The 15,960-nt window shown below is 44.5% G+C and overlaps 1 protein-coding gene across 3 annotated transcripts in view; it reads left to right on the plus strand.

Moving 5' to 3' along the window:
- Nucleotides 1–15,960, plus strand: part of FOXP4 (forkhead box P4) — a 288,966-nt gene that overhangs the window by 209,986 nt on the left and 63,020 nt on the right. For all 3 annotated transcript variants that reach the window (XM_069238402.1, XM_069238400.1, XM_069238401.1), the window contains exons 10-11: nt 3,163–3,246; nt 4,473–4,674. In XM_069238402.1, the coding sequence (XP_069094503.1) occupies nt 3,163–3,246; nt 4,473–4,674 (286 nt within the window). The remainder of the gene's footprint in view (nt 1–3,162; nt 3,247–4,472; nt 4,675–15,960) is intronic.

Consider the following 15,960-nt stretch of genomic DNA (forward strand, 5'->3'; position numbering starts at 1 on the left):
AACAAGAAGGCTACAAACAGATTCTCTAATTTTTTTCTTATAAATTTAAAGCTCCTCTTTATGAGGCGACCACTAACAACACTTCAACATAGAAGATGTCATAGAGCCATGGGGATGAAATGACATAAGGGGGAAGCATCCTGCTTCTTGGTAGAAATACTGACTTTTTTTTTTTTTTACTAAAGAGATACCAGTATTTCTCCTGTATTGGGGCATCTTTCATAGATTCACATGCTTGCATCATCCCCGTCATCGAAGTGGTAGTCCCACGGTACATAGAAAGCAGTAAATTAAAATTTAACATAGAAGTTAATAGAAAAAATACATTCACTTTTATAGCTTATCAGTGTTATTAGAAATGACCCAAAGTCTAGCCAATCAGACGAGAGCACCCTTTAGAACCCTCACCAAAGAGGCCCCAGTCTCTCAGATATTCTACCGCATGTCGTGTGAAGGGAATCTCCCTGAACTCTGCTCAGTTTACCTTTTCCTGACAGAAATTCTTTTGAATACTGTTTTCTGCTTTTACAGCTGTGACTTCAACATCATGTCTACAGCCAATAAAGGTCTATTTCGACCTTGCAACACCTCTGGAAAGCTAAGGCTTCACTTTGAGGACCCTCAAGGATTGCATTTACTGTCTCCAACCAGAAGTCAAGGTGAAAGATTGTAAGATTTGTCGAACCTTTCAACACAAAACTTTGAGAGACAGAGTGGCCAGGCTCCTGCTTTTGCTTCAAAAGCTTAAATCCATGGAAAACCTGTCTGATGATGATGACAGCGACACCTCAGTGGCATTGAAAAAGAGGAAAAGATCTGTGGAGAGTTTCTCTCCAAAAAGAAGTAAGGCAGCCAAGAAAATGCATCTTGTGAAAGAAAAAACAAAGGAAGTTTCTGCCGCTTCAAGGAAACATAGTGAGAAAGGTCATTCTGAACCTTCCACTCCAGCTGCCACTACAATAAAGATTAAAAAAATATCCAGTTCTCTGCCACTTTGACATCATACATTTCAGTCTCATTGGCGAGGCCGTCGATGAACGTGTCGACGGCAGGTGTGATCCCCTCTGCTACCACAGCGACGGCAACGTTTACAGCACCACCTTCGCTCATGTTAATAACGTCATCGCCATTATCATCGGCAACAATAACAACAGCGAACATAAAGTATGGGCCTTCCTTACCGTCGACAACACCCCAGGGTAAGAAAACAAAGACGAAATCCCCGACTATGGAACTATGGACAAAGAGGTTTCACTCCTCAACATCAGCTCCATCGTTGACGGGTAAGAAATCAAAAGCTACTACATTGTCGATGCAGATATTGTAAACGGCTCTGTCGACATCGACATACATAACAGAAACTATGGCTACGAAGACGGCAACTCTGTCGGCAGCAGCTCTGACGAAACAAGCTCTGTCAACAACCGCTCAGTCGATGGCAACTTCGAGAATGACAGTCTTGGGGAATGATCCAGGATTCTAAACTGAGTTCCTTATTGGTAGCCCAGGGGTTCTCCTTGAATAGCTGTGTTTTGAGGTCCTTAACCTTAAAAAAAAGCTGGGTCTACCTTAGGTCCTGGACGTGAAGTATACTCCCTGGGCCCACAAGGTAATTGTTGTCGTTGGTCTCTGAATGCCCTCCTTGATCCTACGAGGCGTGTGATAAAGGAGATCATGCACCTCTTGGGACGAGGAAGGGCAGCCATCTACTTTGCCCCTAGTCAGTGTAGGGGTATGTAATTACACATATCGAACCCCCTTGAGGAGGTGAAGAAGACCAAAATGTAGGCTATTATGGGTTAAAACAAAAAAAGCAAGTTTAATTTAGATGGACATAAGAGTTACTACTCTATTTTGAGATTGCAGCTTTCACCTGGAGATCTGTAGGTGACTCTGGGGAGAATGAATAATTACCAGCAGTGACAGACCGGTAATTATAGATTTGATTTCCCTGGTAATTCCTCATTTCTCTACGGATCCCCAGAGTCTCACTTGCAGTCACCAGAAACTCTGTACCGCCTGCATTGGTAACTCCATTTAGTGGAGTTATAGTGTAGAAATGTAGGGCACTCATAAGGCACCTTTACGATGCACCCTAAGCCCACAACAGTTTAAAAAATACAAGCCCCAGCCACAGAAGGATCAGCCTTTATCAGTTGTCATCTTAACACCCATGCAAGTGGCGAAAACAAACACAAGTTATAGTTATAAATATTGAGGTATAAGTGTCTACAGAAGTTGGATTCGAGGGATTTGGGAGAAATATAATTTTAACTGACAAATACAGACTCTCAAATAGCAAGGCACCTTGAAAGTTATTGGCACCAGGGTGAGGCTTGCAGTGGGTGATTGAGACTGGACCAGTAGGGATTTAAAACTAAAGATCTGGTAGTTCTCTGACCCCACCTGTGGAAGTATGATGCACTAATATCATCTGGTACTTACTTTCTGGGAGGTGGTTTATACTTGCAAGGAATGTGCTAGAGTTTGAGGGAGTCAATTGATCACAGGTTGCAGTACTTCGACCTTGCCTAATTTTCCCAGTAGATTGTTTCAAGCGGGTACAAACTTGAGCTAGCGTAAGGTTTATTGAGGCTTTTTATTGTTTTCCCTTACAGGATGGTTCAGTTTATGCTAAAATATTTTTTTGGGGTATGAGTAGAAGATGGGATCTTCACAGTGAAAACTTTCTGTTTCGTTTTTAAATTATGATTCGGTTTATGAAATGGAAAAACATACAACTTATTGACTGCTTTAAGGGGTGAGACTGGTGCTCAGCGAGTAAGATTTTCCTCTTAGCCAGATTAACATCATTTTTGACTGCTCAATATTTGAGGTTCAAATTCAAAAAGTGAGACTTTTCTGGGTTCTGAGACTCACTTCAAATATGTGAGACTTGCAGTATCTGGAGAAAAAGAAGATATCTCCTCTTAGCTCCCGCTGTTGGACACAAAGTCAACTTTTCCCCTGAGCTCATTCTGTACGGTGTGATATAGGTAAAAGGAGCCCTTACCACTCCATGCTTCGTCTCTGCTCAGGTTGCTTTTGTTCCCTTACTGGTCATCTTAATTCAATGAATGCTTGTTTAGAATGTAGTGTAGTAGCATAAAGAATAATCTGCCACCTTCTGCTTCTCTCTCTTGGCTCTCGGACGACTAATAGCTTACGAAGGAGAGCGAGCGTCTTCAAGCAATGATGGCACACCTGCACATGAGGCCCTCGGAACCAAAGCCCTTCAGCCAACCTGTAAGTATTACATTCCTCTATCCATGCCTTTCAAAGGCACTCTTAACTAATTTCAATTTAAACAAGACCAGACAGAGGACCTCCTTTTCATTGAAGATGTGAAAAGGCCCTTGATTGGTCCAAAGTGTCTCATGTCAGAAATGGGTTGGCATTCCATGTGCCTGTGGAGTGAATAATGCTCTCTTATTCTTAGGAGTTGGGTATTTTGTCCTTTATCCCTTAGTTTACTTGATCTTGGAAGTTGGTCGCTTGGGAAGGACTTTTATTTTTACCATACAAATGTTTTTAAATATAGGAATCACTGTGGATTGTCTTCTCATTGCATCTGCACTGCTGACCTCCCCTTTATCGAAAGGTTTATTGGTTTAGACCAATATTTTTAGAAGCCTTTAAAACAATAAGTGTTGTTACTCTACCTCTCTTGGTGAAGGAAGCAATGGGAATTATGTGACCCAAACCTTATCGTTGGTCTAGAAACAACACTCTTCTTAGTTGGTGGAAATTGTTGTTCATCCTGGAAGTGAGTTACTGCTTATTGAGGTTTCTTTGCTGCACAGGTTGGATCATGTCTTGGCTGATAGATGCAGATGTATTGATTTTTCCTGACATCGTAATCCCTGGACAGATATACAGATGTGATTCTATTTGTCTGATCTTGGGTGTTCATCTCCTCTATAGTGCTGACAGACCAGTGCACTTGGTATCAGATTAATTGGTATTTCTTAGGGCTGGAGTAGTTGCATGCTTTTTGATCCTGGATATCCTTTCCATTCTCCATTTGTTAGTCTGTGTTGAAAAGTGAGTTTTCTAGGGTAAGTCCTTTTCTTAAGCTGTAGTGTGTCTCTCTTCCCCTTTTGAGCATGACCAGTTTCTTCCTTGCTTTGTATGGTGAGGGTTTATTCCCCTGGTCTGTAAGGGTGGTATATTTCTCTAAATTGTTTAGTAAGGGTTTCATCCCCTGGTCTGTAGAGTGGTGTCTCTGCTCCTGGTATGCAGGGTGGAGCCTGTTCCAACTTGTATAGTAGGGTGGTGTTTCCTTCTCTGTTCTGTAAGGTGGTAGGGTGGAAGTTTTCCCATGGGAGTGTAGGGCCGTGTCTCAGGGTTTGCAGGGAATACTCTTTTCCCCTGATTTGCTGGTGTCTCTTGGAGATTGGTGCTTTACAGGCAGGTCTTGCTAATGGTTAATGAATTTAATTTGTATCCTTGCTTTTCTCTGTTCCTTGCAGCTGAACCTCGTATCCAGTGCAACTCTTACAAAAAGCTGCTCTGATACCTACCCTGATGGATTACCTCACCCTCCTACCTCAGCCACAGCACCAATCACTCCCCTTAGGCAGGGTCCTTCAGTCATCAGCTCTTCCACCTTGCACAACATGGGACCCATCCGCAGGAGGAACTCCGATAAATTCTGCACACCCATCTCCTCAGGTGAGACTGCAAGCATACATCCTCAGGTGAGACTGCCAGCCCATCTCCTTTGGGTTTGAGGAAACTGCCACTCCGTCTTCTGAAGTGAGACAACCAGACCATTTCCTCATGTGAGACCCCAAGCTCATTTGATCGGGTGGGACCACAAGTGTATCTTCTCTTTGTAGACCACAAGCCCATCTCCTCGAGTAAGACTGAAAGCCCATCTTCTCTGGAGAAACACAAGTCCGTGTACACAGATGCAACCAGAGCCTTGACCTCAGCATCTGAGGGACACCAGTCAGCATGAAAAATGGGGGAGGGATTTGTTACTGACAGAGTGGTGCCTCTAAAAAAGAGACCTTCGTATATCATGCTTAATCCCTACTGTCATTTCAGATGTACCGACCTGAGGATAATTCTTCCGAATTCCCCTTTGGCCAGCTCTTTTCTTGACAGCCATAGAACACCTGTGTTTTCATTAACAGCATAGTTATTGTGATATTAACTACATGGATTCCCACCTTGTGAATTATCCCCTTGCTTCGAGAAACCAGAGAACCTGTATCTATTGAAAGAAAAAGCTAAGTCCCTGACTAACTAGCATACTGTTTCTTCACCAGTCGATGATGCAGATATGTGTGATCTTCTGTCCGATGGCACGTGTGGCTGTAGCTGCACACGCTCTGCATACTTCTGCCATCTAGACTAGGTTCGGATGTGTACAAGCTGCTTTTCTTTGAAGAAGCTGTGGGAGTCACAAGCTAAAGTGACCCCTCCTCTTGGTGATACTGCGCATGTCATCAACTCCATTGTTAGTGTTTTTTTTCTGTTGTCGGGTTCGGATGTGTTCTTCGGTGCTCCAGTTAGAGACCGTTTCGGGCTCCTTTTGGACCAGCATACACTTCCATTCTTGTCAGAATAGTTTTCGTTTGTGTTCCTTTCACATGCGTAGAAAACAAGAAAAAAATCACACTTCGTCGGTTCAACAAGATTCGCTCCTGGGCTTCGGGCCTTGCCCCATCGGGCTTACTATATTTTCACAATTCGGTACGCATAAACAATGCACTGCTGTTGGAATGGGCACCTTTCAGATTCTGTCTGAGGTGCCACAGCAAATATCCGCACGCAGCCCTCCACTCGGTTTGCAAACTCTGTCTGTCTCCTGACCACGACAAGTAAAGCTGTTAGGCCTGTCGATAGTTTTGATTGAAGAAGACGCTGCATGATCGTCTGGCGTGTGGAAGAGAAATGTAGTGCAAGGAGCTGGAAAAGACTCTGGACATCTTCGGGATTCAAGACATCAAACCGCATGCAGAGCTACATTAAGCTTGCACGGCAGAGGAGGAGGCCTTCTCCATTCCATATTACGAATTCGACTCCGTGGCTGAGACCAGTGTTACACCAAGGAAAATACATTGGTGCAGCATGTGGAGAGTACAAACACCCCTCTCATACTCACCAAAAAACATTTGGCACCGACTGAACATAAGGTTGCTGGGCCACCACTGCCGTCAGGCCATGGTAGGTGCCGAACAACTGCCAAGGATGCTCCGCCCTCTGGCTCGGCACGGAAGCCTACGCCTCCTGTCCGTGTAGCAACTCCAAAAATTCAATGTCTATGGTTCGGAAAATATCGGCAACGACCATTTCTGCACTGAAACTCAAGGCCTCTTCAGCATTGAAAGTTTCAACACCTCTAATCAAACTGACTGTTTTGGCACTAAAGCCTATTTGACAGACTATGGATGAGAAACTCGATCTGAAACAAAAGACCAAACATATTCAGCCTAATACTGGTCGGATCATTGTAAAATCATCAAAGCTGAGACCAACTCCATCTACACAAGTCTTCATTTGAGGAGGCCATTGATTTACCAACACCTCCTAAGGAAAAGAAAAAAAACATTGCCACCAGTCCAATTCCTCTGCCTTTACCACCCTCTCCTTCACCTCCATCTTCTTCACCACACCACTCACAATCCGATTTAGAAGATATAATGGGGGAACTCCACAAAGATCTCCACAATCCTATGTAGGAGATCACGGGGGGATGACGCACAACAGCCACCATTAGACCCTTTGGGACACATATGACATTGATCCACCAGGTGATACAGACTGAGAACTATACCCAACTACACCATCTCCACCAGATGACACCACATCTTTTAATGAATTAGTAGCTAGGGCAGCTGCATATCATCAGGTCCCATTACACAAGGACCCTATAGTGGATGTTTTTTTATTTGAAACTCTTTCCTCCACCAATAGGGCTTGTCAATACCTGCACATGCTGAAGGGTATGGACACAGCATGCGGGCAACATGTCCATGCTAGCATAATTACACCTAGAGTTGATTAAAAAAATATATAAGGGAGACCCGTTCCGATCCTGCTTACATAAGAGGTCAAATTCCAAAAGACACCCTGGTAGTTTCAAATGCTACACCATTCAGCATCCCCTTCTAGAGAGTTTTACAGAGGAACATATAGGGGAAAAAAAATAAAAAACTGTCCAAACATAACAACAGACCGGTGGGTGTTAGATATTTTTATCCAACATGGTTGTTGCCTGGAGCTAATCAACACACTCCAAACGTACCACTCAGAAAACACAAACTCTCTGTAGAACATTTACAACTGTTAAATCAGTAAGTACAGGCTCTCCTTCAGAATAGAGCTAGTTCCCATTCACTAAAAAGGAACAGGAGTATATTCAATATACTTCCTTATTCCCAAAAAGGACGGTTCACCTCGACCAATTCTAGATCTCAGACCATTAAATCACTACATCCTGTCGGAACACTTTCATATGGTCACACACCAAGATGTGATACCTTTATTGCAGCAAGAAGACTTCATGTCTACATTAGATTTAAAGGATGCATGTTTCCCTATCCCAATACACCCAGCACACAGAAAATACCTCAGATTCATCATACAAGGAAGGCATTATCAGTTCAAGGTGCTCCCTTTTGGAGTAACAATTGCACCTTATGTTTTCACAAAATGCCTTGCGGTAGTCACAGCACATCTGTGCAGACAAAGTATTCATGTCTTCCAGTATCTGGATGACTGGCTCATTAAGTCCAGTTTACTCCAGCAGTGTCTACAGCATACACTGACAATGCTGCATCTCCTTCACCAGTTAGGATTTACCATCATCGTGCAAAAATCTCATCGCCAACCATCTCCGATACACCATATCTAGGAGCTGTTCTAAACACGCAGTAAGGGTTATTCTACCCAAATGCACTCGGGATCCAAAATATAACAACTCTGCTGCAACAGGTATACCCCAATCAACAGATTCCAGTTAAGACAGTACAGAGAATACTAGGGATGATGTCATCTTGTATTGCAATAGTGCCACATGCACAGCTACACAATCGTCTCCTTTGGGAGTGTCTGGCGAGTCAATGATCTCAAGCACAGGGTCAGATACAGGATTTAGTGTTGGTAAACAGCTACACTCACAACTCTCTGCAATGGTGGAACACAAAATCTGACAAAAGGGCGGCTGTTTTTAGACCCTTTTTCCCAGATCACTGTCATAGCGGACTCATCCCTCACAGGTTGGGGTGCTCATCTACCCAACCTCTCAATACAAGGACTGTGTGCACCAAACAGCAATCTCTACACATCAGTTACTTGGAATTCCAAGCTATTCAGCTAGCACTCAAAACGTTTCTGGATTGTCTTAGTCCGGTCGAACAACACAACAGCCTTGTTTTATTTGCAGAAACAAGGAGAGGGGGCACTCTGTCTACAATTATCTCAACTATCTCAAGCGATTTGACTCAGCAGGATGCGGCAACAAGTCTACGAATGGAAACTCCACTCCCAAGTCCTACATATATATTTCCATTGGTGGGGGTTTCCACACATAGATCTGTATGCAACAGCAAACAACTCAAATTGCCCAAACGTCACCTCCAGGTTCCCACACCCACTGTCCAAGGGCAGTGCTCTAATGATGAGCTAGTCAGGGATATTTGCCTACACTTTCCCAACTCTCCCTCTGCTTCCATTTGTGCTGAGGAAGCTCAGACAGACCCCTCTCACACTCATTTTGGTAGCTACCACTTGGGCATGACAACCATAGTTCACAACACTAGTCAAACTTGTAGTAGTTCCACACAACAAGCTTTGTCTACGCCCGAACCTTCTCACTCAGAACCACGGAGAAATCAGACACCCAAATCCAAAAGAATTCAATCTTCCTAATTGAGTTTCTGAGGTCATAGAGTTTGGATAGTTACAATTACCTCCAGATTGCATGTGCATTCTTAAGGAAGCAAGCAAACACACAACTACAGCATGCTATGTGGCTACATGGAAAAGGTTTGTTCTTTATTGTCAAAACAGATTGAGTTGTTTTAATGCAACTATTCAAAATATTTTCTGCTATTTATTCCATTTACAAACTTGTGGGTTAGCGTACACTTCAGTTCGATTACACCTTGCGGTAGTAGTGGCGTATCTACAAAATAGACAACACTTAACATTATTTAAAATACCTGTCATTAAGGCATTTAGGGAAGGTCTTAAAAGGATAATTGCACCTAGGGTACCTCCAGCACCAATTAGGAACTTTGTATTTACTAGACTTATTGCATTACTGTCCACTCCAGTTTCTATCTTGGGAGTAGCATTTTTGGTAGCAGTCACTTCACTAAGACGTGTGAGTGAGCTTTAGGCATTCACCTCGGAGGAACCTTTTTTTCCCAAATCCATAAAGATAGGGTAGTCCTTCGTACCAACCCAAAATTTCTTCCAAAGGTTGTTTCCACGTTCCACCTCAATCAATCAGTTGAATAACCGGTTTTCTTTCCACAACCTGATCAGTTGCAGTAAGTGCTCTACATACCTTAGATGTTAAAACAGCATTAATGTACTATATTGCTAGAACTAAAGATTTTCATAAAACTAAACAACTCTTAGTTGCTTTCTGACCTCCACACACAGGGAAGGCTATATCTAAAGCAGGTATTTCAAGATGGATTAAATAAATGTATTCAATCTAGCTACGCTAAAGCTAAAAGAGTTCTACCCATACCCCCTAGAGCACACTCAACTCGTAAAAAAGGAGCATCTATGGCTTTCTCAGGTAACATACCAATAGCTGACATTTGCAAAGCAGCCACATAGTCAAATCTGCACACATTTACTAAACACTGTTGAGTGGATATTTTATCAAGCAAGACAACAAGCAAATGTTGGACAAGCTGTGCTTTGTACTCTTTTTCAAACAACTGCAACACCCACGGTTTAGCCACCACTTTTGGAGAGCACTGCTTTACAGTCTATGCAGAGCATGTGTATCTACAGCCACACATGCCATCAAATGGCTTATTTTACTTACACTGTAAACATCTGTTCGCGGAATGTAGTGCTGTAGATTCACATGCACCCGCTCCCCTCCCCTGACATCTGTGGCCGTTGCAGTATTATATTACACTTCATATGCATGGACAGCTCTTTCTAACATTCTATTCACAGTTCTTTCTCACCCGACTGCGGGGTAAACAGTCTTAACAGTGGAGTTGATGCCCATGTGTACTATCACTGAGAGGAGGGGCCACTTTACCTCTTGACTCCAACAGCTTCTTTGAAGAAAAACAACTTGTACACACCCTGACCCAACACTAGATAGCAGAAGTATGCAGAGCATGTGAATCTACAGCACGACATGCCGCGAACAGATGTTTATAGGGTAAGTGACCTAATCCTTCCATGACTATTATTTAACTTTTTCACCAACCAAGATCTCTGGACTGTTTTTCATAGCTTGTAGAATCTTCCCCCAGCACTTTACTCTATGATCTTCTTTGGTGGCACATTTCTGGGTAAGTAGAAGGTATTTACATATCTGTAGTGAGGGGAAGTATGTTGACAAAACATGAGTTCGAATTGAAGGTGATTTTGACAATGCATTTCAGTGTGGCAAGTTCCAGTAACCTGTCTAGTGGATAAGTTGCCTTTTGGGGAATCGAGAAGTTTCAGTTTTAATCCTGACTCCCAACATATGATTATAATATGTGGCCCACTATATGTGATCCTAAACAAAGGACTTGAGCTCACTGTTCCTCAGTTTCCCCCTGTGGAAAAATGGGGAGAGTTTCTGCAAAGGCTAAATAGCGCTACTGGGTGCAAAACGAAATCCATTGACTACCCGTCTTGGGCAGTCCATGGTTAATAGGTTGTTTTCTCATAAGTAACTGTTTTTTACCATTAGTGTCCTAGGGTGTCTGGTACTAATTCACCCTAGTGTGGTAGTTAAGTTACTCCATTTGTACACTTTACTCTGCAGTGTTCAGTAGGGCGAGCAGTCTATTGTAGTCCCAGGTGCTTTTCACAAAGTAAGGCAGTGCAGGCTTACCAACCGCCAGAGCTGTACATTGAGCCACCGGATTCAAACTAGCCTGGCCAATGAGGGGTGATACCTTGAAACCGGTCCCAGGATGCTTGTTTCTGGACCAAGGCCTGGCAGTTTGGGCAGGACTGTTTGGAGAGCAGGGTCAAGACGGATTTGCATATGGCTGGGCCCAAACTGTGGTCCTCACGGGCCAGGAAAAGCTACATCTGCCCAGTTCAGTTTCCCACTGTGGATTTAAAAATCTACTGATACACTAGAAATTCTGTGCTGATTACATGGTGCACTCCTCCCATAGTTGAGGCTGCTTGCTGGCCCTAACACCATTGGACAGTGATGATAAATGGCATCTCGTTGTAGTCGACAAGTCATAGACTTTTTGCTAGATATAGTCCACCTGGAGAATAAAGCACCAATTGTTTTCTTCCTGATAAAATACTCCAATTCTCTTGTAACTGAAGTGCTTACATTCTCAGTGGGATGTTGAGTCCATAGTGTTGAGTTACATGAATCCTTGGTGGATGTGGGACCAAGAGAGACCATTTTCATGATGAAATGGTGCTTACATATGGCTCAGTGTAATTCCCATACACATGTTTTTGGATGTTTAGGAAACAGAGGGGATTGTCTTCTCATAGTATTTGTACTGCTAATCTGCTCTTAATTGAAATAATGTTTATATCATAAATGATGAACCATTGTTTGGAGCATAGCCTTTATAAGCCTTCAAAACATGTGTTGCCACCTCTCTTGGGGGAGAAAGCATTGGGGAACAGGGTGGCATGCTTTTGCAGGTTCCCAGTTTTGTAAATGTTACAACCCGAGTCCCTGCTTTGAAACTCTAGCTGTGTCTGGTGGGCAAGGTCCATCACTCTATGCTAAGTCAGTTTTGTCCACAACTTTATTTAAAGCTGCCTATCCCTCCTCCTCTATAGCAGTGGCTCCCAACCTATGGTCCGGGGACCCCTGGGGGTCCGCGAAGCCTCCTCGGCGGGTCTGTGACTGCTGAGACAATAAAAAAATATTAACAGATTAAGGGCCATATGTACGAACACATTTTCCCATAGACACAGAATGGGCAAAACTGCTTGCTACATCTGGCCCTAAGTCCCCAGCTTTCAGTAATCACTGAGTTGGGGGTCCCCCGGATTCTAATATTGATTTCATGGGGGTCCCCGGGTTCCAGTATTGATAAAGTGGAGATCCACAGAAGTCAAAAGGTTGGGAACCACTGCTCTATAGTATCTTGAGTTTCCCAGCAAGCAGAGGAATTTTGCTACAGATTCCTGTAGACATATACACATTTCTATGTACAAAAATATAATGACTGGTTAGATACAAACCTTCATCTCCTTTGCATCAAGAAAAACCATGGAGATGCTGGCAGTTTTGATGGGTGAGTGGAAAGTGGTGGGGGGGCGGGGTTGGTGCATATGCCTTAAATTAAGGTGACCTTTTTGTTGCTGCTGACTCACATCAGTGAATATAACTCAGAATAAATATTGGTTTCTTGGCTAGGTTTAGTTTTAGTTTGTCTCATGGAATATTTGAGAGGGATAGAAACTTGCTAGTGCTGTTCCCCCTTAAGGTAGAATTAAGCCAGAACTCTAGAAGAAGTCCTACTGCTGCACCATACCCAGGAAAAACTGAATTGCCTACTGATAGGAGGGCAAAGAGCGAGACTAATCTGATCAAAGCCTGCATGCAGGACTCCTCAATCAAGTATGCTACCCAGGAGCCATAGGGACTTTCCAGCTCATGTGGCCAAAGTTCTCGAATTACACAGCTGCAAGACTATAGGGTAAAGCCTGTAAAGCCCAAGGATTGAGAGCTTGAGAAGCATGTATCATTCTGAACCTACCTGGTACCATTCCCTACCCCTTAGGAGGCTTGATCAATCAATGGGAGGAGTCCCATCTGCTCAGGGACACTGTAGGTAGCTGGAACCTATCACCTCAATTCAAGAACAGTTTGGCTAGTCATAACCACTCCGTGATTAAAGCTGCAGTTGTTCACTGATTTGACTGCCCAGTGATTGCTGTTAATTTGTGGGTCCAGTTGGTGAAACCAGAAACATCTACAGAGACAGGCCAGTTCTGAGATGCACATATAAAATTTGGTACTCCCAGGGGTTACCAGTGTGGGTGCTCTTAACATCTACGACCCAGTTGGCCTGCATTAATTAGGATCACTTGAGCCTCTAGCTGGGTTCTCAGTCTTCCTCACGAGCCCTCTCCCACCATCTTTTTGCTCCCTATTGGCACCTTTCTTCTAGAGCTTGAATAACTATGGGCTTCCTGGTTGTCAACTGAATTCAAACACACTGAGTTGCCCCAGCTTGAGCCCAGGTCCACTTAGAAATCAGGCCAAAGGGAAGTCATGTAATGGCAAACTTAATATAATGTTGTATTCTTGATCAGGAGTGGCTCGTGGGGCGTGGAAGGGGTGGGGCGGCACGCAGGGGGGAGGGAATAAACATTGAAATTTATTAAATTTTTTAAAAAACCACTTAACTCGCTCCTCTCCGCATCACTCAGCTCCTCCGCCTCGCTGCAGGCACAGGCTCCCAGCCTGCCCTGCGGCCAATCCTGAAGCTGCTTAAAGCGGGGGGGGCAGGGGTATGCTCCTCTGCCCTAATGGAGGAGCCGCCCCTGTACCGAATCCTAAAGCTGAGGATACCCTGAGAATATTACCTACTTGTAAAGAAAGACCTATATCTTTAGAAGTAATGGAACAGGCTGGACATTGAGTTTGTGTCATTTAGTATGTCATTCTAACACTTTAGCATCTCCTAGAGTAAGCGCTGACTGCTTGACTAACTGGTGAGTGAAGTGAGTAAATTTGGCATCTAACAGGAATGTAACCATATGTTCGATGGCATATGTTGCTGCAGATACACATGTTTGGCACAGTCCGCTGCCTGGTGTTGGGCTCGGAGTATTACAAGTTGTTTTTCTTCGAAGAAGTCTTTTTTGGTCACGGGACCGAAGGACTCCTCCCTCTTCGGCTCCATTGTGCATGGGCATCGACTCCATCTTAGATTGTTTTTTTCCGCTGTCGGGTTCGGACGTATTCCTTTTCGCTCCGTGTTTCGGTTCGGAAAGTTAGTCAGAATCTCGGAAGAAAGCGTCGGTATCGTTCCGTTCGGTATCGGGATAGTTAGGTACATCGACACCGATCATCGGAAGACTTTGGGGTAGCTTCGATTCCCCCATCGGGGCCTGGTCGGCCCGACCGCGTGCGACATCGAAGCCGATGGAATGGACCCCGTTCCGTTTCTGCCCAAAATGTCACAGTAAGTATCCTTATACAGATCAGCACTTGGTCTGTAACTTGTGCTTGTCCCCCAAACACAAGGAGGATACCTGTGAGGCCTGTCGAGCCTTCCGGTCCAGAAAAACACTCCGGGACCGAAGAGCCAGGCGTCTACAAATGGCGTCCACGCCGGCAAAACAACGTTTCGACGACGAAGAGGAAACATTCTCGGTTCCGGACTCAGAATCCGGAGACTCCGACGTCGAACAACAGCAACAAACTGTGAGTAAGACGTCGAAAAGTAAAACCATCGACAAAACGAAAGCCCAGGGGACGCCACTGCCAACAGGCCATGGCTCGACCCATAAAACAGGCGACCCGTCGAAGGCGCCGAAAAAGGGCACGCCCATAGCGAAGACACCCGACTCCGGTCGAGGGACCGCCATGGAGCAACCTCGGAGCCGAGAAAGCGGCTCCGAGAGACAAAAACAAGATACCGGCACCGAAAAACATCGGCACCGAGAATCCATGCCGAAAGGAACAAAAATTCTGTTGGTGCCGAAACCGAAAAAAGATTCTCTCTCGGCGCCGAAAAATACCACACCTTCATCCTACTCAGAGGAACAAGGAATAAGTGGCCAGATGCACAGATTTGGACAAGAGCTCCAAAGTGTAGAATCAGACTACACACAAAAGAGACTGTACATCCAGCAACACACAGGGAAGATATCAACCCTTCCCCCAATAATGAAGAAAAGAAGGATCAGTCTCCTCAAGGATGACGCACAACCACAAGCCAAAGTGGTTAAAAAAGTCACGCCTCCGCCCTCTCCACTACAACAGGCATCGCCGGCACAAACACCGCCACAAATGCACTCACCAGCGCAAACTACCATAAGTCAAGATAATCCGGATCAAGACGCTTGGGACCTATACGACACCCCAGTGCCGGACAATGATCCAGATTCATACCCTACAAAGCCGTCACCGCCAGAGGACAGTACCTCATACTCACAACTGGTGGCTAGGGCTGCAGAATTCCACAATGTCCAACTGCATTCCGATCCTATAGAGGATGATTTTTTATTTAACACCCTCTCGGCTACACATAGCCAATATCAATGTCTCCCAATGCTACCGGGGATGTTACGGCACGCAAAACAAATTTTTGAAGAGCCCGTAAAATCAAGAGCCATCACCCCAAGGGTGGATAAAAAATACAAACCACCACCCACAGATCCAGTGTTTATTACTTCGCAGTTACCACCTGACTCCGTAGTAGTAGGGGCAGCTCGCAAAAGAGCAAATTCCCATACATCTGGCGACGCCCCACCTCCGGACAAAGAAAGCAGAAAATTTGATGCGGCAGGAAAAAGAGTAGCATCACAGGCAGCCAACCAGTGGCGCATCGCAAATTCTCAAGCGCTGCTGGCCAGATATGACCGCACTCACTGGGATGAGATGCAACTTCTCGTAGACCATCTTCCCCAAGAATACCAAAAAAGGGCGCAGCAAATAGTTGAAGAGGGACAAACGATCTCAAACAATCAAATCCGCTCTTCACTGGACGCAGCAGATACTGCAGCGAGAACAGTCAACACTGCTGTCACCATAAGGAGACACGCTTGGCTCCGCACTTCAGGCTTCAAACCTGAAATCCAGCAGGCTGTCCT

The sequence above is a fragment of the Pleurodeles waltl genome, chromosome 6, assembly GCF_031143425.1.
Source record: "Pleurodeles waltl isolate 20211129_DDA chromosome 6, aPleWal1.hap1.20221129, whole genome shotgun sequence".
NCBI classification, from domain to species: Eukaryota; Metazoa; Chordata; class Amphibia; order Caudata; family Salamandridae; genus Pleurodeles; species Pleurodeles waltl.